The sequence below is a fragment of the Nelumbo nucifera genome, chromosome 1, assembly GCF_055504915.1.
Source record: "Nelumbo nucifera cultivar China Antique chromosome 1, China Antique-T2T, whole genome shotgun sequence".
NCBI lineage: Eukaryota > Viridiplantae > Streptophyta > Magnoliopsida > Proteales > Nelumbonaceae > Nelumbo > Nelumbo nucifera.
In genome coordinates this window covers 174,540,187-174,566,995 of record NC_142649.1, presented here as the reverse complement: position 1 = coordinate 174,566,995, position 26,809 = coordinate 174,540,187, and the positions used below count along the sequence as shown (strand labels likewise).

The 26,809-nt window shown below is 40.7% G+C and overlaps 1 protein-coding gene across 1 annotated transcript in view; it reads left to right on the top strand.

Annotated features, from left to right (window-relative positions):
• The window catches only part of LOC104596351 (cytochrome c oxidase assembly factor HCC1), a 39,551-nt gene that overhangs the window by 1,800 nt on the left and 10,942 nt on the right, over positions 1 to 26,809 (top strand). Inside the window, exons 3-6 of the mRNA XM_088895328.1 lie at positions 7,961 to 8,051; positions 10,877 to 11,089; positions 22,434 to 22,523; positions 23,584 to 23,716. Coding sequence (XP_088751454.1) covers positions 7,961 to 8,051; positions 10,877 to 11,089; positions 22,434 to 22,523; positions 23,584 to 23,716 — 527 coding nt within the window. The remainder of the gene's footprint in view (positions 1 to 7,960; positions 8,052 to 10,876; positions 11,090 to 22,433; positions 22,524 to 23,583; positions 23,717 to 26,809) is intronic.

Sequence of the window (26,809 nt, the reverse complement as noted above, 5' to 3'; positions counted from 1 at the left end):
GAGGAAAAAAAGAGATTGTGGGTTTTATATGCTTGAAAATGTTTTATATGTTTGATTTTATTTTTAAATTCTCATTTGGATATGCTTTACATGTTATGTTTATGTATTTTAATTTTAGATAATAGGTTTTTTAAAACATGTATTTTAAAATTTAAGTTTATATTTTTTATTAATATTATGTTTAATGTTTTTTTTTTTTTTAATTTTTGCGCCTTGCTTCAAAAATGCGCACGCCTCGCCTTGCGCCTTGCGCCTCAGGTGCAAATTGGCCCCTGCGCTTTTTGCACCTTGCACTTTTAAAACACTGAGGCACCAATTGCACTTGATGTTTGAATGAACACCTAAAATTGGATGAAAAAAATTAGGTAAAACCTTCTAAGAATCTAGAACCTTGTGGTTCTGTATGAGGCTTTGTCCCCAGAAATTTCAGAGTTGATCATATTCTAAATTCCAAATATGGAAATGCAGATCTTCTCAGAGATTTATTTTATTCAATTCACTGTTGGACTTTGTCAATAAAATAAATGTGGCTGAAGTGATGGACGAGTGGGAAAGGCAGAAAGAATAGGGTCAGAAACTCACTTACTTGAAGGAACCTGGGAGTAGCTCCAATAGGTGATAAAGAGGGAAGTACACTGAGATGGTTTGGTCATGTGCAGAGAAGAGCATATACAAGCACTAGTAAGAAGAATTGATTTGTTACAAGTTGAAGGGTCTAGAAGAGCTATGGGACAGACCAAAAAGAGTGTGGCTTGAAGTAGTAAGAAACAATTTAAGACTCATAATTTAACAACAAAATATGGCACTGAACAGTAACTGATATTGGAACTGGAGTCATGTAGCCAATGCCATGTAGCTGGGACATGGCTTAGATGATGATGAATTCACATTTGAACTTTGATTCACAACTTGTGAGAGGAACATTATTCATGTAGTCTTAGTTTTAGGTTTGTGAGGACTTAAACTTTACTAAATGGAAGTTGTGTACTGTTGGAATATGTCAAAAACTAATAATCCCAAGTTCCTAACTTGCTTGACCTTACATTTCTAGCTTTTACTGAGCTGTTTTTAGTTGGACTTGTTGCCATTCTTAAAAGGCCCTATTGTTTGCATCTATTAATCAAGTAAGCATTAAAAACCAAGAAGTTATTTATACTGATTTTTTTTTGATGAATAAAGTTATTTTTATACTGATTAAGAATAGAGAGATAGAGGACGGGACCTACCTAGGGAGAGGGATCATACAGCAAAACAGCATAGGGCCACAACCAAAGCACAAAACATGGCCCTTATGCTAATAAAGAAGAATAACAAGATAAATAATATCTTCCAACATCCTTCCCTATTGACCCAACGGAAACTGACTCAGCAGAACTCAATTATGGTGGAATGAAAAATTCAACCTCATCAACAAAGATATCACTCACATCTCTGATGTAGCAGCCGACATCCATCTATCATGATCTGGTAGCCACCCTTAGCTAGGATTTTGTCAAAACTCATAGCAATGAGGTTTTATGCTTTTCTTAAATTTTTTACTTAAGTTGAATTTGTTAATTCCAGTAATTAATTTGCTTGTAGCTATTATCATTTTACTTGTTCAACACTGGGAATCTGCCCTTGGCTTCATAGTTTTGGCTCTTCTTTTCCTGTCATAAACTCCAAGATATGGCTCCACAAAGTTGTATCCACATTTTATAAAGCTAAAGGATCACCTTTGTGTATTAGCTGTATGATGTGGAAAGAAATTCCACTCAAAGGTACTAGCTCATCCATTTAGAAATCTGTAGCGTACCTGTTGGATTTGAAGTAGACTTTCACCATTCAAATGAATTCATCAACTTTTTCGTGGGCAGTTATTTCTGGCCCTATAAGAGTAGGGGATTCAGTTAATGCAGAAATTCAGGCTGTTATGGGCCTGGGTGTAGGATCTCGTCACGGGTCGGTCCACGGGAAGAACCTCTTGCTTCCCCTTGCGCCTTCCCTTGCGTGCAGACCCTATTGTGGAAAACCGAATGGGTGATTTGTCCAAGAGACCACCCAAACTCTCCTCATTCTTCTCTTTACTGGAAAACTGAATGCTTTATTCTAATTCACAGCTCCTTAAATAGGAGATTACAAGAGGGGGGTTCCTTGTTGTATTCGGCTAGGCTAGGATAATTCCTCTCTAAATCAAACTCAAACTCCTACTTCCAATGGTAAACAAACTCCTACTTCTGGTGGTAACAAAACTCTTACTAAGATCATAAGATAAGATAATGATATGGGATGAGGGATAATATAAGCTGGTGGCGAGTTGGCGAGCATAGCTGTCGTGGCAAGATAAGGTTGGGCCCCCTAATGAGTTGTCGTGTGGGCCCCTCCTTACTGCTGTTGCCGGCGGTGGTGGCAAGCCTTTCCTACGAATGCATCCATAACATCACACCCCTCCTGGGCAACGAGCTTGTCCTCAAGCTCGAGATCCGGATAGGCGTTGTGAAGATCCGACCAGGGGATCCAGGTGGCTTCCGCTGATGGTAGTTCATCCCACTCCACAAGGACCTCTAAGTTCCTCGGTTGATGCGGGATCGGACAAGGGCCCGAGGCTAGAGAATGGGTCTGCCGTCCTTCAAGGGGGGTAGGGGAGGTACTTGATCAGGAGGAGTCCTTGTAAAAGGCTTGAGTAGGGACACGTGGAAGGTATCATGGAGTCTGCTGTGTTCCGGTAGCTCGAGCTGGTATGCAACCTTCCCGATCTATCGTAAAACCCTGAAGGGCCCATAGAATTTGGGAGCCAGCTTAGGGGGAGCTCTGCGTCTGAGGGAGAGCTGCCGATAAGGTTGGAGCTTCAACCAAACAAACTGTCCCAGCTCAAAGGTGACTTCTCGGTGGCGCTGATCGTAGGCGTTCTTCATCCGTGCCTGAGCCTGCTGTAAGCGCAAGGAGACTTTGGCCAGGAGGGTATCACGATCTTGTAGGCTGCGATCCACTTCTTCCAACCGTGTTGAACCGGGTTCGTAAGATAATAGACGGGGGGGGGGGGGGGTCCCAACCATAAACAACCCGGAAGGGAGTCATGCCAAGAGAGGAGTGGTAAGAGGTGTTATAACAGTATTCGGCCCACAGAAGGTACTCCACCCAACGTCGGGGCTGGTCTCCCACAAAACAACGGAGGTACATCTCTATTGTTCGGTTTACTACCTTCGTTTGGCCATCAGTCTGCGGATGGTAGGCGGAGGAGAAGGCCAGGGCTGTCCCCTGCAGACGAAATAGCTCTTTCCAGAAAGTGCTAGTGAAGATCGGGTCTCTGTCACTTACGATGGATTCGGGTAGCCCATGCAAGCGGAAGATGTGGGTGAAGAAGGCGTGAGCGACTGAGACCGCGCTGTAAGGGTGGGCTAAGGGAAGGAAATACGCATATTTGGAAAAACGGTCCACCACTACAAATAAGACCGACTTCCCTCCAACCTTGGGTAGGCCCTCAATGAAGTCCATGGAAATATCTGCCTAGATCCGAGTTGGGAGTGCAAGTGGCTGGAGAAGGCCTGCTGGGTGCAAGTTTTCCCACTTTTGTTGTTGGCACATAGAGCAGTTCTGAATGAAGTCCTGCACCGAAGCCTTCATACCTTGCCAGTGGAAGTCCGCGTGGATGCGGTGCAAGGTTTTCTGGACGCCTTCATGCGTGGAGTTGTGTATGTTGGAGATGACGGAGGGAATTAAAGGGCGGTCGGATGGGAGATAAATCCGCCCTTTGTATAGTGCCAACCCGTCGTGCATGGACCAGTTTGGGCTGGTCGTTCCGGCTTGTATTTTCTGGACCACCTCGTTCCACTCTGGTGATTGTGGCAGTATGCTTCGAATGTCTTCCAACAGGGTGCTCGGGGCTGTGAGATCGCATGGAGCAGCATATTGTCTTCTTCTCGGCGAAACAAGGCATCTGCGGCACGGTTCAAGGTTCCCACCTTGTAGTCCACCCAGAAATCGAACCCAAGAAGTTTGTTGACCCAGTGCTGTTGCGGCGAGGTGGTAAGCCGTTGTTCCAGCAAATATTTGAGGCTGTAATGGTCCGTCTTGACGACGAAGGATCTTCCCCACAGATATGGCCTCTAGTGCTGCACTGCCTTTGCCAGTCCAATCAGTTCCCATTCGTAGGCGGGTAACTTAAGGTGGCGGTCGGCCAGTTTGTGACTGAAGAAGGCGACTGGATGTCCTTGCTGCTGTAGTATGGCGCCAATGCCGGTGCCGGATGCATCACATTCCACCATGAACTCGAGATCAAAGTTTGACAACTGTAGAACCGGCGTGGTGGAGAGGGCTTCCCTTAAACTCTCAAAGGCTGCATCGGTTGTACTATCCCAGGGGAAGGCATTTTTCTTGAGCAGGCTGGTTAGTGGCGCCGCCAAAAGTCCATAATTTTGTATGAACTTGCGGTAGTAGCCTGTCAGCCCTAGGAACCCGCGGAGAGCCTTGGCGGATTGCGGTCTGGGCCATTCTCTGATTGTCTGAATCTTGGAGTCATCCACAGTGACCCCTTGCCCGCTGATCACATGTCCCAAGTAAAGGACCCGACGTTCCCCAAAGGAACATTTGGATCGCTTAAGGAAGAGTTGGTGTTGTTGCAGGAGTTCAAGAACGATCCGTAGATGTTGCACGTGTTCTACCCACGATTTGCTATAGACTAGGATGTCGTCAAAGAACACCAAGACAAATCTGCGGAGGTGGGAGTGAAATACCTCGTTCATCAGGGCCTGGAATGTGGAAGGAGCGTTGCTGAGGCCGAATGGCATAACCAGGAATTCGAAATGGCCATGATGTGTTCTGAAGGCCGTTTTCTCTACATCTTTGGGAGTCATTCGGACCTGGAAGTAACCCGACCGTAGGTCTAGTTTTGAGAAGTATTGAGCGCCATGGAGTTCATCCAATAGCTCCTCTACGACTGGGATAGGAAATTTGTCCTTGACCGTCCGACTGTTAAGTTCTCTGTAGTCCACACAAAATCTCCAAATCCCATCTTGCTTGGGTACCAACAGAACCGGAGAGGAGAAGGGGGAGCGGCTGGGACGGATGATCCCCTGCTGTAACATGTCCGCGCACTGCCTTTCTATTTCATCCTTCTGTCGATGTGGGTAACGGTAGGGTCGGACGACGACGGGATCCGATCCGGCTATCAGAGGGATCCGATGATCGCAGTTTCTGGAAGGTGGGAGCCCCTTGGGTTCTTTGAATACTGCAGAGAAATCTGTGAGGAGCCTCTCCATGTCTGTTGCGCGTGAGTCCTCACCTTGAAGTGTGTGCAGCTGCGTTTTTGTTCTTATTTTGGTCCCCTGCCATGTAACCGGTTTCCCATCCAAGTGGAAGGTCATTGTCAGGGCGCTGAAGTCCCATAGGATGGGCCCTAGAGTGATTAGCCATTTGACTCCCAGGACGATGTCAAATTCATCCAAGGAGAGTACATATAAATCAGCCCGGAAGGATTCTGCTCCGACCTGAATATAGATATCGGGGCTCTGAACTCTTTCCCCATTAGCCACGACTACCTGTAACTGCGGCTTGATTTCCATCGGTAATTCTAACCAACGGGCAGCTTGTTCACTGAAGTTGTGGGTGCTACCGGAGTCTACGAGAATACGAACTGGTTGCCCTGCTATCCGCGCCCTTAGTTGCATGGTTTGGGAAGTTTTGATCCCCGTGATGGCGTGGAGGGAGATCTCTGGTTCTGATGCTGCAGGTTCATCCTCATCCTCTTCGGGTTCTTCTACTAGAAGACAGAACAGCTTCTTGCACCTGTGCTCAGAGGAGTACAGATCATCGCAGTTGAAGCACTGCCCTCTTGCGCGCCGTTCTGCCATCTCGGCTCGGGTCAGCCGTATAATGGGGGGTGCTGTTCTGCTACTTCCTACACTTCCTGCCAATCTGGAGGGGTTACCGGCGGGAGGCCTTTGTTCCCTGCTGGCTGTTGAAGAAGGAGACACCCCTGCTGTCTTCGATGGTGCCCAGGTTGTTGTCGGTCGCCCTATACTGAGGTTTCCGTGGGAGAGCTGCATTTTCCTTTCGAAGGCGCGTGCGAGGTTCATCGCTGTGGCCAGGTTAGGAGGATGTTGCATCTCTACGTCCACTCTTAGGGGTTCTACTAACCCTGCTGTAAACATATCTACTTGCTGATCTGTGCGAACCAAGGTTGCTCTGGCGAGAAGGGTTTGGAACTGGCGTTGGTACTCTGCCACAGTTCCGGCTTGCTTGAGATTGACTAACTCGCCCAGCGGGTTGCTTGTCAACGGGGGTCCAAACCTAAGGAGACAATATGATTTAAATTGCCCCCAGTTGAGACCGGGTTCTTCTTGCTCCAGTCGGTAGAACCAGAGCTGCGCCTCTTCTGATAGGTGGAAGGCGGCCAGACTGACTTTATCCTTGTCATCAATGCGTTGATTACAGAAGAACTGTTTGCAGCGATACAGCCATCCTAACGGGTCTTCGGTGCCGTTGTAAGACGGGAATTCCAGCCGGCTGTACTTGGGAATAACTGCGGCTGTCGGAGCAGCGATCTGCTGTTCGCTGGATGTCTCTGCCCAGTCCGGATGGCGACTGTTTGTGGTGGCAGTTCCCTCTGAATTTCTTTCTTTGTTGGAGAGGAATGCTTCCAGTAGGCGTCGCAGCTCCCGGACATCATCCTTGACTTCACGAACCTCCATGCTGGTTTCTGCGAGCTTATGTTCCAGTTTGTGGACCCTGGAAGACAGCGGCTCCTGTTCCCCCATGACGGTAGGCTCTGATACCAGAATGTTATGGGTCCAGGTGTAGGATCTCGTCACGGGTCGGTCCACGGGAAGAACCTCTTGCTTCCCCTTGCGCCTTCCCTTGCGTGTAGACCCTATTGTGGAAAACCGAATGGGTGATTTGTCCAAGAGACCACCCAAACTCTCCTCACTCTTCTCTTTACTGGAAAACTGAATGCTTTATTCTAATTCACAGCTCCTTAAATAGGAGATTACAAGAGGGGGGTTCCTTGTTGTATTCGGCTAGGCTAGGATAATTCCTCTCTAAATCAAACTCAAACTCCTACTTCCAATGGTAAACAAACTCCTACTTCTGGTGGTAACAAAACTCTTACTAAGATCATAAGATAAGATAATGATATGGGATGAGGGATAATATAAGCTGGTGGCGAGTTGGCGAGCATAGCTGTCGTGGCAAGATAAGGTTGGGCCCCTTGATGAGCTGTCGTGTGGGCCCCTCCTTACTGCTGCTGCCGGCGGCGGCGGTAAGCCTTTCCTACGAATGCATCCATAACACAGGCAGTGTTTCAAGGAGCTGAGTTTGCCAAAGAACTGACCTGTGAACAGCTCTTAATCGAAGGTGATTCAAAGCTGGTGATCCAGTGGTTAAAAGAGCCAGAAACAGCAGCCTGGTCCTATAAGGGGGTTTTACAAAGATTCAGATGGCTAACTACAAACATGTCTGTCCATTTCCAATGGGAAAGAAGATCTGCAAATGGGTTAGCAGACTCGCTAGCTAAATAAGGAGTGCGTCAGATGTTTTGGGCTTAAGCTGTAATTCTCTGTTTTGATCTGAGGCTGCATCTCGTGCCTCTTTTTGGGGACCTTCTCTGTGTATCTCTTATAATTCTATTAATAAAACTTCTCATTATTCGTTAAAATAAAAAAGGTAGTGATGCTTTGTGTGAACTTGATGTTTTTTTAATCTGCTTGTATGACCTCGATGTCACTAATATGTCAAGCTTCGTGTTGGCTGCGATTTTAGTATTTCTTTTTCCTGTTGTAACTAGTGCTTACCTGTATGAACAAATGATGTTTCGAGAGGTAATAACAGCCTACACACAGGAAGGTGGATATGTATTATTGTTTTGCTTCCAGAATTTTCCATGCTTTCAATGGACTTTTCTCTAAGGCACATACTCTTGCTTGATATGGTTGACATTTGAGTAAATCTGTCTTAAATGATCTATATGAATTGCCTCTTGCAGCCTGTTTCATGGTTGAGCTTTCTCTTGCTGATTACGACTGGGGCAGGACTTGTATTTTATTATGACAAGGAGAAGAAGCGGCACATTGAAGGTAGATTACTACGGTGAGTAGGATTTGTAGGAAAAGTCCAAGGTTTTTAGAGTGTTAAAGTCTCATGTAATTTGGGGCCTTACTTAATGATCCCTTTGAAAAGTCAAATCTTATGACTTGGGTGTGTTCACAGATGAAATTCTAATTACATGGACTTGTACCTTTTTATCTTTGATATTTTATTATATAATTCAGCCTGATTCAAGTTGTGATATAGAAATCTCTCCTTGATTTGTAAACTGTAATTAGTTAAATAGGTTGGGTTATCCTTGTAATGGGTTGCATTTGAAACTATTATTGTGGGGCTTCCTTTTGTTCTTAATTATCTTCATCAAAGGGGGGTTTCTGGGCTCAGGCTATTGGTACACCCAATATGCACGAACATGTGTATCAAGTGTTTTGATACTAAATTTTGATGGTAGTAGCATGGGGAATCCAGGGCCCTCGGGTATTGGGGGGGGGGGGTATTAAGAGATGAGAACAGTAATATAATAGGTTTGTTCTCTAGCCCAATTGGAGTGGGGGACTCTGAGGGCTGAGGTGTTAGCAGCTTTGGAAGGGGTACAAAGGGCTAAAGACCTAAATGTCAAGAAGCTGATTGTAGAGGGAGATTCTGTGGTTGCAGTGAATTGGCTAAAAGAAGACAATTCTAAGCTTTGGAGTTACAGTAATGAAAAGAGAAAATTCAAATGGCTGATCAAGAATGTGGAAATTCAGTGTACTTGGGTAAAGAGAAATGCAAACTCCTTTGCTGATGGATTGGCTAGGCAAGGTGTGAATAGGGTTTCTGGGTTCTGGGCTCAGTTGTAATTGTTTTGTTATTTTCAGTTTGGGTGCCTACCCAATTTCTGGGGAGTTAAGATACTTTAGCTCCTCTTTTTTGTAAGTTTATTCCTATTTAATGAAATCTGTTGTTATTGATAAAAAAAAGCCTTTCGGTCAGCCAAAGATACAATGCGATATGCCTGGTACAAGGCTGTTGAATTCATTTTTTTATTCAAATAATTTGTAATAAGTGGGCTAGCTAGTCTACTAGCCAAATCATTAAAATTATAAAAAAGTATCCCGTGTGGGAGTTCCCCCTCTTAAGTGGGGAGTTCTCTCTCTTTAAGTGGGGAGTTCCCTCTCTTTAAGTGGGAGGGACAGGTGTCCTTCACCTAGGAGGAGGGGATAGTTACATAACCACCCCACTCCCTATTTAAGCTCCTTAAGGGGAAGCTAGAAATACATACACACAGAGAGACTCTTCAGAGAAAATTTTCACAAGAGATTCTTAAGAAAGCAAAGATAAGGAGAGAAGAAAAGAGAAGTGCTCAAGGGAAGGCAAGGAAGGAATGGTCTCACTAATACAGGTAGAGAAAAGGAAAGTCCTCTCTGTGAATACTTCCTATTTATGTCTTCTGCTATGTATCCTTCTTTCTCTCTCTTTTGTTATTACTTTTGAGAAAGGAAAAAGAGGGAAATAAACCATCCACAACCAGGTGCATTTACTTGGTTGATTATGGTCCCTCTTTCAAGACAAAGTTAGGGATTAAACCATCTACAGTCTAATTCTCGAAGACTGATTATGGTTCCCTTCAAATGAAAATGAAGAGTAGGGGGGAATAAACCATCTACAACCAGGTGCCTCTACTTGGTTGATTATGGTCCTCTTTCAACACAAAGTTAGGGAGTAAACCATCTATAGTCTAAATCTCAAAGGCTGATTATGGTTCCCTTCAAATGAAAGTGAAGAGCAGAGGGATGAAAATCGTCTACAATCAAATATTCAATTTGATTGACTACGGTTCCCTTTTTGTATGCAAAATTTCAAGGAGTAAGGCTGTCTAAAATCAAAATTTCATCTGATTGATTACAACTTATTATGAAGAAAGGAGTGAGAAGGAAATTTTCTTTGTATTAAAGAAAAGAGAAATGTATTTTTTTGGCTGTATATTTTCTCAATTGTATTTTCTTTTTCTTTCTTCTCATTCTTGTACACCTGATGTAAAAGAAAAGCAAATGAAAAGTTCTTTTTAAGTATCCTATTTTTCTTTTCTTTTGTTCTCTGTGTTCATTTCTCCAAGTCAGAATCAAAAGGTGTTCTTTATTTTCTTGTGGGGATGCTATTAAGGGGAACAATCCGTATGATTCCCTGAATGGGCCTTACCCAAAATAATAAAACTCAATCACTTGATTGAGTGAATTATGTTGCATGAGAATTTATTAAAATTTTCACACCAACAGAGGCGTATCGTATTGATACTTTGCTCAATAGGAAACATATTTGGAAGATCATGGGTTATTTAGCTCTTATATTGTAAAGGTGAGTTTTTGAGCCATCTTGCAATTTTATTGATCAATAATAGTGATTCATTAATTTAGTAAAAAAAGTTAAAATATAGTACATTTTAGAGTTGGGAATGCATTACCCAACTACCCTTTAAGTTTTACCAATTGCAACTTGGCCCAAAATAGTTGCAGACTATGGACCCCTTGTTTGGCCAAATAATCTGCCATTTCCCTTTGGGCCACCTTACATTTGTCAAAGAGTCTTGTTTTCAATAAATTCCTGAATCCTATTTTCTTCTCTTTCTAGCATTCTGTTATCATGGATTTATTGTTTACAACTATAGTTGGTATGCTGTTCTTGTTTTAAAAACCCAAGTCACTTGGTTGCAATAGTTCTATACCATCATTCTTTGTTTACAAGTCACTACTTTTCTCTTAATCCTTGGTTCATCTCACATCTTGGAATTGGCTTCACATTAGTTTCCCTTAACATAAAACATTTCTTTCTTTTCCTTATTATGTATTGATATATTTTTTTTGCTTCTTGTATATAGAAATACATAATGCCTCTGTTGCGGTAAAAGAGGGGCCTTCTGTAGGAAAAGCTGCTATTGGGGGTCCATTCAACCTTGTTGATCATAATGGGAAGTCTGTTACAGAGAGAGACTTCTTGGGGAAATGGACTTTGATATATTTTGGGTTCACACACTGCCCTGATATTTGCCCAGATGAGCTACAAAAGTTGGCTGTTGCAGTTGACAAAATAAGTAAGTTGCTAGTAGTTTCAATATTGCTGGAATTTGATGAAGATATAGAAATGAAATGTGCTTTTACCAAAGCTTGAACCCCATTATTGCTGTCTGAAGTTGCTGTTATAAGACAACTTTTTAATAATTATCAAACTGATCTACACTTGCTGTGTTTGTCAACATAAGCTGATTTACATTCTCTTCTTCTTTATGGATAGTATGTAGGTGCATTTTTTGGTTGAATGAATTATTGTCATGTCCAGAAATCTGGTTTCAAGAATACCAATGAGACTGATTAGTAATTTAGTATCAATCACTTGTGGAGAAGTATGGTTTGCATTATAGAGAATATGATTGTACTAGGGAAATGCTTGCAAATTTTGGTAAATATACATACAGGTGTAGAATTATGGCATAAACTCAAGTCAAGTCATGTGTGGGGTTTGCTAAAATTATGGTGTAAACACAGGCGGATTAGGGATCTAATTTACATCAAGACTTATTCAAAAGATTCGTGGATTTTGCAGAATGGAAAAATATTATGACTATAGGGTTGTTCTCTTTTATTTTATTTTATTTTTTAAGTTTTAGTTGGAAATAGGGGCTACTTTTAGACATGGTATTTATTCAGTGACAGTGAAATAATGGTAGTTGTTTCTGAACTAAAACAATCTATTTTGCTATCCATGTAGGGATACCAGCTAAAAACTAGAGTAATTGATTTATAGAACCTTTGAAGAAAGAAGGAAAGGCTGGAGAAGCTTGAGAGAACCTGTTTGGATGCTTTTCCTGTATGTATACTCTTTGTATTACTTTTTTTCTTTAATGAAGTGTTGTTTACCACAAAAAAAGAGGTCCCTGAGATAGCCATTTCTACATTGGTGTTCAATAACAAACTTTGTTGTAGTCAATCCAGATCAGTGTTACAGTGATTTAAAAGGCGCGCCTAGGCACTCAGGCGAGGTGCATTTTAGGGTAGGTGCCTCGCCCAGGTCCTAGGCGTGCACCTTGCGCCTTAGCCCAGGTGTGCGCCTTTTGAAAATTTGCTGCTTTTTCCCTTTGTTCGAGTCTGGCCGCTGGGCCGGGGGCTCCGCCCCTGAACCCCCGTGCCACGCCCCTGAGGCCAGCCCAAACAAGTCCATGTTAGGGCCTTAAATTCTTAGATTTCACACAAAAAATAATAATTTTATAGTTTAAATTGCTTTTAAGAAGATATTTTATTAAGATGAATGAATGGACAACATTACCAAATAGGGGGTTCTTGATCGCTCGCTCACCGAAGCTTCAAGAACCCCCTATTTGGTAATGTTGTCCATTCATTCATCTTAGTAAAATATCTTCTTAAAAGCAATTTAAACTATAAAATTATTATTTTTTGTGTGAAATCTAAGAATTTAAGACCCTAACATGGACTTGTTTGGGCTTGCCTCGAGGGACATGGCACAAAGGCGGCTCGTAGAATTAGGAATGTAATATATCACATTAGCTACTTGATGCAATTGAGAAAAAAAAGAGATTGTGGGTTTTATATGCTTGAAGATGTTTTATATGTTTGATTTCATTTTTAAATTCTCATTTGAATATGCTTTACATATTATATTTATGTATTTTAATTTTAGATAATAGGTTTTTTAAAACATTTATTTTAAAACTTAAGTTAATATTTTTATTATATTATGTTTTATAATTTTTTGCCTTCTTTTTCGATTTTTTTGCATTTCTTTTAAATTGTACACCTTGCCTCAAAAAGGCGCGTGCCTCGCCTTGCGCCTCAGGCGCAAAATGGCCCTTGCGCCTTGCGCTTGTAAAACACTGCAGTGTTATCAAATTGTCTACTAGTCATTAATTAGTCAACTGACTAGTCAGTTGAGGGCTAGATCAACTGCATCACTCACTAGTTAGTTGATACTCATAAACATCAACTAGTCTAGGTTGACCAGTCAAATAAGCCATAAAATTATTTTAAAGCTTTATTTTGTTTTTGTTTTTTTTGAAAACTGTAAAGTAAAGTGAATTCATTAAAAATCAACTATAGAAACCCCTGTACAAAGTGAAATAAACAGAAGATATACAAAGAAACCAAAACAGCCCCATACAATCCTCAATCCCCGAAACAAAAAAACTACTCCCTCCTTACAAACAAAAAATTAAACTAAAATAAAGCACTTGGATGTCTATCTTTAAACAACGGGTGTGTAGTCAGCCATGAGTGGATTATCATTTTCCTCAGAACATCTTCTTTTGATTTTTGAATTCCTTCAAATAATCTGTTATTTCTTTCACTCAATACAGCCCACAGAACAGCTGCGGGAATAATACTCCAAACCACCTTTCCAGCTTTACTCAGTCCACTCAGCCACCAAGCTTCCATGAGTCCCCTAACATCTGCCATGTCTACCACTTAGCACCAAATAATTCCACCACTCTTAACCACATCCGGTGAGTAAAATTGCAGTGTAACAGCAGATGACTAGATGGTTCTACATTCCCAATACATAGGGGACATGCCATGTCTACCACTTCTAACCCTCTTTTGACTAAATTGTCCGTGGGTAGAATCTTATCCAGCACTGCTGACCAAACAAAAAAGGCTATCTTTGAAGGCACAGTTCTAACCCATATTCTTTGACTTGGGAAAGATACAGCTTCCTCCTTTGAAACTGCTTTAAAAAACGATTTTACAGAGAACATATCTGACTTCTTAACTCCACACTCTTTTATCGTCCCCTTTGAACTTGTTTATATCTGACTATTTGAAATGGTGTAATATGTGCAAAAGAGGGAAAAAGTGGTTTCACAAGTACGGAATGAGTGACATTCTCCATCATTAAGGCAAAGGATTCAGACATGAGAAAAGACACAACAGATTTCTTTCTTCTTTGAAGTGTATAACCTGTATTATCAATGGGAAAAAGTGGTTTCACAAGTACGGAATGAGTGACATTCTCCATCATTAAGGCAAAGGATTCAGACATGAGAAAAGACACAACAGATTTCTTTCTTCTTTGAAGTGTATAACCTGTATTATCAATGTATTAAACTGCTTAGCAAAATGCTCTAATCTTTGGAGGTTCGGGGTTAGCTAGAAAGGGTTGGGGTGGGCTACATCAACGCTGTTAAGAAAGGAAAAGCAAGGCCACTTGAAAGAAAGAAACATAGCTCTTCTCAGTAAATGGTTGTGGGAATTCCCTCTAGAACCAAGTGCTCTATGGACTGCTGTAATCACTAGCAAATATGGGAATCACGCCAATAGTTGGGATAGCAACCTTCACTAGAATCCATAGTTGTCAAGGCGACGCCTAGGCGGGTGCCTAGGCGACAAGGCGCCCTTTGAGGCTCGGCTTGCCTAATCGCCAAGCAGTTTTGTACTATGTATTGTAAAATACTTTTTTATTCTTTATTTTTTGACATTATAATTATAAAATAGGCACTATTAAACTAAAATATTCATTTTGTGTGTTTATATTACTACTACTACTACTACTAAGCCCCTTTATTTTTTGAATTTTCTTTTCCTTCTTTTTTTTTCTTTCATGAATTTGTTGATTTTCTATACTTTAACATGAACTCTATACTTTTCTTATGAAAAATATGAATAATTATTAAGGAAATATGGCTATGGTACCAAGGAAACTATCCTAGGATCTATTTTTTCTATAAAAAAAATCCATCGCCTAGGCACCCACCTCGCCTAGTCAACTAGGCGAGATGCGCCCCTGACGCCCAGCCTCGCCTTGGCACCTTGAAAACTATGCTTGAATCGGGTCAGAGACACTCATCCTTGGAAAGGTATAACCTCGATTTACACTGATCTTTGGTGGGGCAACTCAACCTTGGCCAACTCCTTCCCTCGCCTTTTCAGCCTTAGCACAAACCAAGAAGCTCTCATATCCCAGGTTTTACCCTCTCCCCCCCCCGTCTCATTTCAACCGGAACTTAACTCTTAGGAGACCACACCCTGAGAGAGGTATACCTCTCCCAAAATTCCCCTGACCTTCGTGTGTGGACCCTTCACCCAGCTGGTAAGTTCTCAACCAAATCTTGCTTCAAGGCTTTAGTTAGGGAAGAACAAATCACTGATCAGTACCCCTTCAAGAGAATTTGGTGCACCCATATCCCTTCCAGGGTCTGTTTTTTTTGTGTGGGAGGCCAGCTTAAAGAAAATCAACACTTATGATCTCCTTCAGAAAAAGAATCATGGAAGGTCATATTTATCCCCTCATGTATGTTGCTTCTGCCTTAAAGCCGGGGAATCCACCAACCACATCCTGCTTCACTGTGAGGAAACCAGAAAATTTTGGAACTTTTTCCTAACATTATTTGAGTACAGTTGGGTTTTCCCAGAACATGTGGTTGAATGTTTAGGACAATGGACAGGAAGAGGTTTAAGCAAAAGAGGGAAAACTTTATGGCAATCTGCTGCACATGCTATATTCTGGAGAATTTGGGAAGAGAGAAATAACCGGGTGTTTAACAATAGAACAAAAAACTGTGAGGAGCTTATTTCTTTAATCTGTTTTAGATGCTTCCTATGGACTTCCAGCTCAGATTATTTCAGAGATGTCACGGTTGCTGACCTCCAAAGAAATGCTGTAAATCTTCTTCACTCTAATCACATACACCTCTACACTTCCCATAGTCTCAGAGTTGCTGAGGAAGGGGAGACAACTTTGTACTTTGATGGGAGCGCTTTCGGAAACCCAGGTGCAGCTGGTATTGGAGGTGTAATTAGAAGAAGAGATGGTACTATCAGTTGGGCTTTTAGTGGACCGATTGGGATGGCTTCCTCAACAAAGGCTGAAGTCATGGCAGCATTAACCGGCATCAGGATTGCAAGAGACCTGGGTTTATTAAATCTTACCATCAAAGGAGATTCAGCCAACACCATTAATTGGCTTACTAATCCTGATAGTGGGCCTTGGGCCTTAGCTCACTACTTGGATGAAGCGAGAGACACCTCTCCTCCTTGAATGCACACGTGGGCTGGGTTCTGAGGGAGCTAAATTCTGAAGCTGACAGTCTAGCTAAATCTGGCGCCTACAGAGATTACTTATTCAGTGATAGTTTTCTGCCTATGTAACTCTTTGAGTGTCTAATATCTGTGCACATCTCCTCATGTACCTTTCTTGTCTTGAATAAAGTTAACTTTTTCTCAAAAAAAAAAAAAGGAAAAACAATAAAAATTCCAAAGGACCTAAAGTCTAAACTCTAGAGTCAGCTGGCAAAGAGAAGAAAAACATTTTTAAGAGAATTAATTAGAGAACAACCTTGCCAGGTTCATGGTTTAAGTGGTGGGAAATTCACTTGGTCAAATGGTCAATTCCCACCTATCCTTAGAAGGTTGGACAGGTTCTTATTTTCAGGGGATTGGGTGGAGTACGTGGGGGAAGTGGTTCAAGAAGCCCTGTCTCTAAGAATGGCAGGCCACAAACCAATGATGTTAAGAAAGTTCGTTGCTGTAAATGGAGTGACCTTTCAGATTTGAAAGCGTCTGGTTGCAAGATCCTGACTTTTTGGAGTGGGCTGAAGAAAGGTGGAGTGTGCAGGTGGAAGGGTCAGTAGCTGTTAGGATTTTAAGAAAAATTCAGTTTCTGAAAGAAGAGCCGAGGGGTAGAAGAGCTGAGGTGTTTGGAGGGGCTGAGCTGAGGAAGAAAGAAGTTTTGGACAAGCTTGCAAAACTGGAAGAAGAGGGACAGCTCTCAAGAGAGTCTCTAATAGAGAAGGTTTCCCTAGAAAGAGAACTGGAAGGACTAATTTTGAGGGAGGAGGTGAGCTGGAGACAAAAATCGAGGGCAATTTGGCTGAGGGAGGGAGATAAAAACACAACATATTTTCAGGCTTTTGCAAGTGCTAGGCATAGGAGGAAGCTCATCTCGAGAATTCAGGTAGGAGAGGTGGTGGTGGACTCTCTGGAGGTGATTCAAAAAGAGGTGGTAGAGTATTACAAGAATTTATTCTCGGAAAGGGGTTGGAGGTGGGTGTCCTTGGGGGGATTGGAGCCTAGAAAGTTGAATGATAACTCAGTAGTGTGGCTAGAAAGGGAGGTGGAGGTTGGGGAGATCAGAAAATCTTTGAAAAGGATTGAAGGAGACAAAACTCCGAGGCCTGAGGGGTTTAACTTTAGCTTCATTAGGGCCAGCTGGAGCTTTTTGGAGGAGGGTTTTGTTTGATTGATCAAGGAATTCTGCAACACAAAAGAACTGGACAAAAGGCTGAATGCCACCTTTATCTCTTTTGATTCAAAAGAAGGATGGGGCTGTGAATATTGAAGATTTCAGATCAATCAGCTCAATAAGCAGCCGTTGTAAGCTTCTGGTTAAGGTGCTTTCTTGGAGACTGAAATCAGTTCTGCACGAAGTGGTGGGTGAAACTCAGATGGCCTTTGTGGAAGGGAGACAAATTTTAGACGGGGTGCTGGTGGCTAGTGAATGTATTGACTCTAGGCTGAGAAGCGGGAGGCCAGGTCTGGTTTGTAAGATTGATATCGAGAAGGCACATGGCCATGTGGAATGGGGTTTCCTTGAGGAGATGCAACATTTGATGGGCTTTGGAGAGAAGTGGAGGAGATAGGTGTATGCTTGCATATCCTCAGTGTCTTTTTCTCTGTTTCTTATGGAGGTGCTTAACTTATGGTGAAGGGTGTTCAACTGGGATGGGTTGAAGGATTTAGAGTAGGTTTGGAGGGGCCCTACATCTCCCATCTGCAGTATGCAGATGGTACTTTTTTTAGATGCCTTAGTGGACCAGGTGCTGAGTTTAAGGGCCATTCTAGCAAACTTTGAGAGTTTAACAGGTCTGAAAGTTAATCTTTCCAAGAGTCTTCTAATTAGAGTGGGGGAAGTGGAGAGGGAGGTGTCGGATCAGTGTGCTGCAGTGTTGGAATGCCGGTGAGGGGAGTTACCTTTCAACTTTTTGGGTCTCCTGGTAGGGACCAAGATTTCTGGAGTAGTGGTATGGAGGCCGGTGATAGAAAGGGTGGAGAGGAGACTAGAGAAGTGGAAAGCAAAATACCTGTCTTTTGGGGGCAGAATAACTCTTATAAGGAGTGTTCTTTCAAGCCTACCAACATATTATTTGTCACTCTTAAAGATTCCAAGGAAGGTGGCAGAAAAGATTGAAAAACTTCAGAGAGATTTCCTCTGGGAAGGAGTTGGGGGTCAAGAGAAGTTTCATTTGGTAAATCGGGGTAAGGCTTGCAGACCAAAAGGGAAAGGGGGACTGGGGTTTAGAAGGGTGAGGCTGTTTAACAGGGCTCTTTTGGGTAAGTGGCTATGGAGGTTTGGGCTGGATAGAGAAAAGGATTCTTTATGGAGGGTGGTAGCCAGGAAATATGGGTAGTGAGGTTTGGTTGGGAATCAAGAGAAGTCTTGAATTCCTATGGGGTGAGTTTGTTGAAGGGGATTATGAATTTTAATAGAGAGTTCAAAGCTTTGGTCAGTTTTAAGGTGGGGGAGGGGTCAAGAGTGAGATTCTGGGAAGACGAATGGTGTGGGGTTGGGAAGCTGAGGGAGGTTTGTTCAAGACTTTATAGGTTCTCCGATCAGCAGGTGAGGGTGGATCAATGCTTTGAGATGAGGGGAGACCAATTGGTGTGGAGCCCAAAGTTTAGGAGGCCGTTGAGAGATCAGGAAATTGAGGAATGTCTACTGCTGTTAGAAAATCTGCAACAGGTTGATATTTCTACTGCTGCTAGAGATGGACTGTGGTGGAAAGAATGCAAAAATGGAATTTTCACTGTGAAATCCTTTTACTTGGCACTGATAAGGGAGCAGATGGCTGCGGATCAGGTGGAAGGAGTGTGAAGGAATCCTGTCCCTCCTAGAGTGGAAGCCTTCGCATGGTTAGTGTCGCTTGACAGTATTTTAACTTCAGAGTTCAGACCACCTGAAGAATAGAGGTTTCTACATGGCAAGTTTCTGTTATCTTTGCTGTTTGGACGAGGAAACAGTTTTCCACCTGTTCTACACGTGCAAGAGGGCTCATATCATCTGGAGTTTCTTCTACTTTTTATTTAGAATGAACTTATTTCAGCCTTTGTCTATGGCAGAGTTATTCTTCTCCTGGCCAAGATTTAATGGGTGCAAGAAAGCAAAGATCGTGTGGAGCTGTATCCCTTTTGCAGTCTGCTGGGTCTTATGGAATGAGAGAAATAGAAGATTATTTGAGAACAAACAGAAGAACATTGGAGGTCTTTTAGCTTTGATTGTAAATCTGGTGTCAGATTGGGTCCTGGTGCATTCAGACTTCCTTCAGACTAGCAAAACAGAGCCGGGGGAGAATTTTTGGAATTTTCTCTAGTTACAGTCTTGTAATCTTGACCAGTTCTGTTTTTATTTATTTTTATAGTGCAGTGTAGTCAACTTGTTTTCTAGGTTGGGTGCTATCTTAACACCCCGGGGTGGGCACACTCAACAATGAGCTTATTTTAATCAGGAACGATGTTATGGAGTTTAGAAAGCAAGTAAAAAAATACCTATTTCCCTACCACAAGTCTTCCCAACATTATATTTTATGGCCTGAAACTGGGGCAAACCTTAAATGTCTAAAAACAAAAGAAAAAAAAAGTGATGGATAGCCTCAATTTCTTTGGAACTGATTCTAGTTAACTTCCTAGCTGAATATAAAGTATGTAAAGAGAAATTTCAAGTCGTTATGTTGAGTCTATAGAGGTTCTGTCATATAACTTTTAGAAGTGAATTATTATAGAACAGAAGTGTGTTTTGAAATTATCTATGGGTAAGAGTTTTGTCTTCTTTCTCTCTCTTAAGGCTCAGTTTGGAAAGAGTACAAATACAAATATGCACAGTACAAATACATACAAAATACAAGGTTTTGCACTCTATATATTTGTATTTGTACTCCTTCCAAGCTGAACCTAATCTCTAAATAAAGGTGCATTCTTTCTTCTCCTTCTTCCCTTTCTCCTCTTTTTCAAATCTGAATTTATTTCCATCATAAGTCAGATCCTTAAGTTTACTTTTTTTTTTGACAAGTATCCTTAAGTTTACTTATTTACCCACAGTAGGACTTTTCTCCTTCATGTCAGACATCATGGTTATTAAAGGAATAATTCTTTTTTGATGAGCAACAAGGAAAATCCATTTTATTGATATAAACAGGAAATATACATCTTTTTACAAAGCTAAGAGCACAGCCATGCTATCCCTCCCAAAAAGGTTACATATTTTCCCAAATTAGTTGATTTCTGCCCTTGTTTAGTTAAACTTTGAGTCCAATTGTGAGCTGATCTTGGACTCATCTAAGTTTCTTCAACTCATTTCCATACTTCCAAAGATCCTTTTCCCCATTCTTGAACCAGCTAATTATCATGTTAGAGTCCTCTTCTATTACAAGTTTCCCAATGTCCATCTCACTACCTTGCTGAGCCTCTTGTAGGACCGCCAGCAATTTAATCCTTGTAGAATCCCATTACCAATTGCTAAAGGAATGTTGGAGCTTGAAGATTGTTTTGAATTTGCGGGATGTGGAAATTAGATGGCAAGAGGCTCTGATGATGCATTTTGGAATTTCAAGGCTTCATGTATGGTTAGAGGCCATGGTGGAATAGATTCCTAAAATGTTGAGTAATGTTAGGAGGAGGGTGGCTTAAAGTGTCAGGAAGCAAAGATGGTTATTGCAAGCTTAAGCATGGAGGAATCATACCCCTTGAATAGTTTCAAGGAAGGTAGAATCAAAAGATATCAGAAAAATGTTTGTCTTTCTTGTAGTGCATCAAGCATACGAGTACTTGCACTGGTTGAAACTTGAAACATAGGGAGTTCTATATTTTGAAAGTAAAATGAAATTTTATTAAAATAAAAAAAGAACACAATAGGTAGTGATAAGACATCACCAAGAGAGAACAAATAAGTCTACAACTTAAACAGTTTTGAAGCAAAGGGAACTTAAGTTGAGGAAGGATGTTGAGGTGACATATTTGGGGAGTAGCATGCAGCAATTGGACATCGCTACTAAAGTATCCATTTCATAGAAGGAAGCGAAGGAGAGCCTGTTTCTTAGTGACTAACTAGTGGGGTGTCACCTTGACAGCCAATCAGCTTGTATCTTTCCTTTTTTTTTATTTTAGTAAAATTTCTTCTTTACTCTTCAAAAAAAAAAAAGGAACAGGGAGAGGGAAATGTGATACTACAAGATACGGGGTGGTAAGTCTTGAGATCTTAAATTGCTACGGCCGACGGGTGCTCAGAGGCCCATCGGTTGCTGGGCCTTGGGGGTTTTATTTGGTTGGCTACTAGTTGGGTGGGGCTGTTGTTCTCTAGGTATCCACTGTTGATTTAGGGGGTTGAGGGTGTATGCTTTTTTTAATGGATTTGATGCTTCTTATCTTTTTTGTGGACCTGATGAGTGCTGGTGTTTTCCCCTTGGGTTTGTGGTCGTTTCTGATGGGTGTGGATTATATTTTATATCCATGGTTAATGAGGCGTCTTTTTGGGAGTAGTATCATTGTGTGGGGTGTTATTTTTTCCTCGTTGTCATCTCTTCAGTGTCCCAGATCTGCTGTAGAAAAAATGCTGTAAGCCAACGCTGCACTGCCCATAGGCATCAGATAGTTGTTCTCTAAACATGTGCAGGAGGTTCCAAACCTGACAAGTCCAAACTGCTGTCCGACACTGGCAAGCAACCACAATTGTGGCTTTTAATGTTCTTTACCTTTCTTTCTCATGTGCCTTTTTTTTTCTTTTCTTATGTTAGTAATATACTGTTACTGTTTGAGGGAAGAAAATAAAACTTTGGTATCCGTTGGTAAAGACACTAAGGAGATGCATGAGAGTAGCCATCCTATGGATTATGGGAAGAGTTGAACATGGGAATCTTCCCAGAAAATCTAAATCCAGAAAGGATTTAATGGATCTGATAAGAATTAGTTGTTCATTAGGTGAAGAGCAAGGAGGAGTTCCCTTGTTCTTCTGTTGACAAGATTCTTGGAGGTTGATAGTGGTGGCAGAAACTTCTTCCTAGAGGATTTAAGGTATTGTAGCCTAGACACTCTCTCTGAAAATATGATAAAAATGAATTTTGATGGCTGTGGTCTGAGAAATCAAGGTGAATCAGATCTAGAGGGTGCTTTCAGAGACCACTGGCACATTAAGGCCCTGTACATGGGTATACACACTATACCCAACTAGCACATATTAACATCATCATCATCATCTTCTTCATTCATTGCCTTAGAATGCAAGTTCCTCCTTTTAACTGTGACATTGCATATTAATAACCAGAATTTGTCTGTACACGTTCCTCCTTTAACTGTTGCATTTATGATATAAGGTTCCCATAATGTGCTGACCTCTGACAGACAGTTACCAAAGCCTGATTTCATTGTTTTCTTTCCATTTTACAGAGGAAAAGGCTGGGATTGATATAATACCAATTTTCATCTCAGTTGATCCCGAGAGAGACACTGTTGAGCAAGTAGGAGAATATGTTAAAGGTGCCTTCTGATCTCAAACTTTTCAATATAATTGCATTGTTTTGCATGTAACCCATCCAGTTGTGCATTGCCATGCATGATATAATCAATGATTTAAAAGGCGTGCCTAGGTGCACAGGCTAGGTGCATTTTAGACTATGCACCTTGCTTAGGTCCCAGGCGCAGCACTTTCAAAAGGCGCATGCCCGGTACTCCTTGCGCTTCAGCCCAGGTGTGCGCCTTTTGAAACTTTGTGCATTCTTTCTGTTCTTTTGTGCTTAGCAGCTGGGGTGGAGCCCCCAGACCCCCAACTAAGTCCCTTGAGGCAAGCCCAAAGTTCATATTTTTAATATGTTTAATATTTTGCATTTTTTGGATTTTTTGGATTTTTTAATTTTTTTAGAATTTGTTGTATTTTGGTGCCTTGATACAAAAAGGCAAACATCTTGCCTTGCGCCTCGTGCCTTGGGCACAAAATGGCCCTTGTGTTTTATTTGTGCCTTGCTCTTTTAAAACATTGGATATTATGTGCTTAAATCCATGTTTGCAATCTATTGATCAAAAAAAAAAAAACCATGTTTGCAATATCCCATGATATGTTGTTAATTTGCACAAAATTTTCCATTTTAAGGGCTCCTGAATATCTATTGGTACAATTTCAATTATTACAGTGTTTAAATGAAATGCTTATCATACTTATAGCATGGATGAAAATGAGATATCTTGACAAATATCACATTTACATGTTTTTCCACACCATCTGTATCATATACAGATATGCTGGATATTTTTATTCTTTAATCTTGCTTTATTTATTATATATGGTTACTTTGTATTATCTTAGCTTTTTAGTATTAACCATGTCTATGTTAACATTTTTCTGTAATTCTACTGTAAGACTTCATTCATCATAATCTTCCATCAAGTTCAAAAAGTTTAAACCATTTGGAAATCTCGTACCAACTCAGTGAAATTTCTCATTTTTGAAAAATCACAGTTTTTTGTTGAAGTTGAAATTTTGAACCTTTCTTATATGAGATTTGATCAAATGAGGTTCCTAAAATGTCAATTCCTGTTACAGAGTTTCACCCAAATTTAATTGGGTTAACTGGTATGCCAGAAGAGATCAGGAAAGTTGCACGTGCTTATCGAGTGTATTATATGAAGACAGAAGAGGAAGGCTCTGATTACCTGGTTGATCACTCTATTATCATGTATGTATTGCTTTGTGTATTTTGCCATATATTCCTGCCATTTTAAGTGTTTGTATCTTATAATCTTTTAATTTTAGTATGCTCTGATTACCTGGTTGATCACTCTATTATCATGTATGTATTGCTTTGTGTATTTTGCCATATATTCCTGCCATTTTAAGTGTTTGTATCTTATAATCTTTTAATTTTAGTATGTTTTTTGACTTTTTTCCTTACATGCTTGAATGTTATTACATTACATGTCTGTTTGTCTAATGAGTGATTATGTTGCATAAAGATAGGTTGTGTTATTGGGAACCCTATATATTTTTCTATTTTCTAAAGTCTTTGTAAGGAATGTAAGGGAGTTGACCAGAATACTTTGGTGGAAGATTAATTGAAAAAGAGTTGGGTTTGGAACCACCTTTAAGGGGAGGTAACACCTCGTGCCTCCTCTTAGGGTGCTTCATGCTTGTACTATTTCTATCTCTATTTAATAAAATACCATTCATTCATCAAAAAAAAAGATTGGGGAGGTAACACCTCGTGCCTCCTCTTAGGGTGCTTCATGCTTGTACTATTTCTATCTCTATTTAATAAAATACCATTCATTCATAAAAAAAAAAAAGATTAATTGAAAAAGGAAGGACTTACAGAACAAATATTTTAGTTGGTTCAGATTCAGAACTCTTTTGTTAATGACTGGAAAAACCTCAAATGTGTCATCTTTCATGTATAGGTTGCACATTGGTGCAACGGGATATGATGATAATCATATTCCTTTTATTCAGTGATAGATGATTTGATTCGGATTCAGAAATTTTTGTAGCAACTGGCACAACCCCACATATGACATCTTTCAATTTGTAGGATGTGCATCTGCATAAGGGGATAGGGGATATAGTGTCATAATATGCTCCTTTTTTTCACATGGGATTTGACCCTTTTACCTCTAAAATACATACCTATATACGTATATACATACATGCACATAAAAGCATACACACATGCATATAAATAACGAAGGCCTGAAGGTGGTCCAAGGTGCTGGACCCAAATCCAGCCCAATTAAGTATGCTGGAATCAGGCTGGCTGGAAGTCGAAAAACAGAGTTGGAAATGTAATTATTAAAAAAATTATCACAGATATTGGAAAATGTGCTAAACCAGAACTTGAAGATCAAAGCAACAAGCTTATTAGAGGGGTGGTTGAGAATACTTCCAGCTTGTCAAAGATTTAGTGATCCTAGTTTCTCATAAAGTAAAGGCTTTTGCTTCATGAGAATCAGAAAGATCGTCACCCAATATCAGCTCAAGTCTCAAAACATAAAGCTGGCAAGCAAGTGCGCACCATGCGAAGAGGTGGAAGTTTTAATCATTTGTTTTTATGCTACAAATTTTTTTTTGAAGAATAATAAAGCAGTTTTAGTAATAGAACAAATCATAATCATGGTTCATAATTTTGATATTGATGGACATTTTTCCATGTAGAGATAGAGGTATCTTGGAGATATTTCACTAATTTTGCTAAGATATTTGGAAAATCTAAAAAATTAGAAAAGTTTTCTAGAAACTTGAAATTAGTTAATAAACCTTTAAGGAATTGTTTGAAAAAAAATAATTGCACTTTTGAGGCTCAAAAAACCATAGCAAAGAACTGTATAAATCAAATAGGAGAAAATTAAGAGACTTTAATAGGTATCTTTCTCTATCTCCCATTTAGCCTTTTAACGATTTTATCTTTATTAAATATGTCAATTACTTGCTATTTTGACTTTTGTCTTTTTTGTCACTAATTGTTTTGAATAGATTGAGAGCACTCTTTCATAGTTATGTGCATTTTTCTTCTTTTGAATTATAGTGACTTGGTAAGCAAATCATATGAAAATAGTAAGCCAATTATCCAACCACAAATTCTCCATTGGTTCTTTTAGAACAATACTTTTAAAAAATTATGATGATTTTAATACAATATCTCATACTTTACCTTTCTAAAAAAAAGATTTTAATTTTTTTTTTTGAAAAAGGTAAGGTAAATATTGTTAAAAAAAACGGAATCAAGAGTACAATCGGCCCCTCAATATAACTGGGGCCTAAAACCAAGAAAACATTACAAGATATCACCAGCCAACAGCTGGACACCCAAGACCCTTGGTTGAACCCCTTTCACAGCAGCAGTCCAAGAGACTAACTTTCCAAAAGTAAAGGAGATTAGTTTATCCACTCCATTATGCTTATTCTTGAAGATTCTGCTGTTTCTTTCTGCCCAAATGGTACTGATTACTGCAACAAGGATGGAGGACCAAACACTTTTTGCTATCTTGGACAGACCTCTAGGTACCTGGCAAAAGAGTTAACAGAGAACACACCATCATTACTCCAATTCCAGTACCAGGTATCTTCTTCCATCTGATTCAGGTTCTGGTTGGACAACAATTCCAACAAATTAGAAACAAGGTCCAGCTCCCAATCCTGAAAGGTTCTTCTAAAAGAAGGGCACCAAACCTGGATGTTGCCCCGGATCTCACAGCAGTCGGCCACCAAGCTATCTTGATTCTCTGCAATCTGGTACAACTGAGGAAACAACTCAGCTAAAGATCTGCTATTGCACCAAATATCCTTCCAAAACTTTACCCTTTGACCATTTCCCAGCTTAACTGAAAGACCCCTATTTATCAGGGGGAAGACTTCCATGATTGCCTTCCAGATGGAGCACCCCAGAGAGGTCACCAAGGCAGTTGTCACCCAATCCCCATAGCCTGTGTTGTATTTGGCTGCAACCAAACTTCTCCACCAACTCACTCTTTCTTTACCAAATCTCCAGATCCATTTGCCTAGAAGAGCCTTATTAAAAACCTTCATTTTCCTAACCCCGAGACCTCCTATTTTTGGGGGCACAAACCTGATCCCAACTAACCAGGTGAATTTTCTTCTCCCCCCACCCTTTCCACAGGAAATCTCTCTGCAGTTTTTCCACTTTTTGGACCACTTTCCTTGGCATTGGGAAATGAGACAGTCAGACAGGAAGTAGGAGAGCAGATTTGATAAAGAACTTTTTAGAAGAGTAATCCTTCCACCTAAGGATAGATATTTTGATTTCCATGAAGCCAACTTC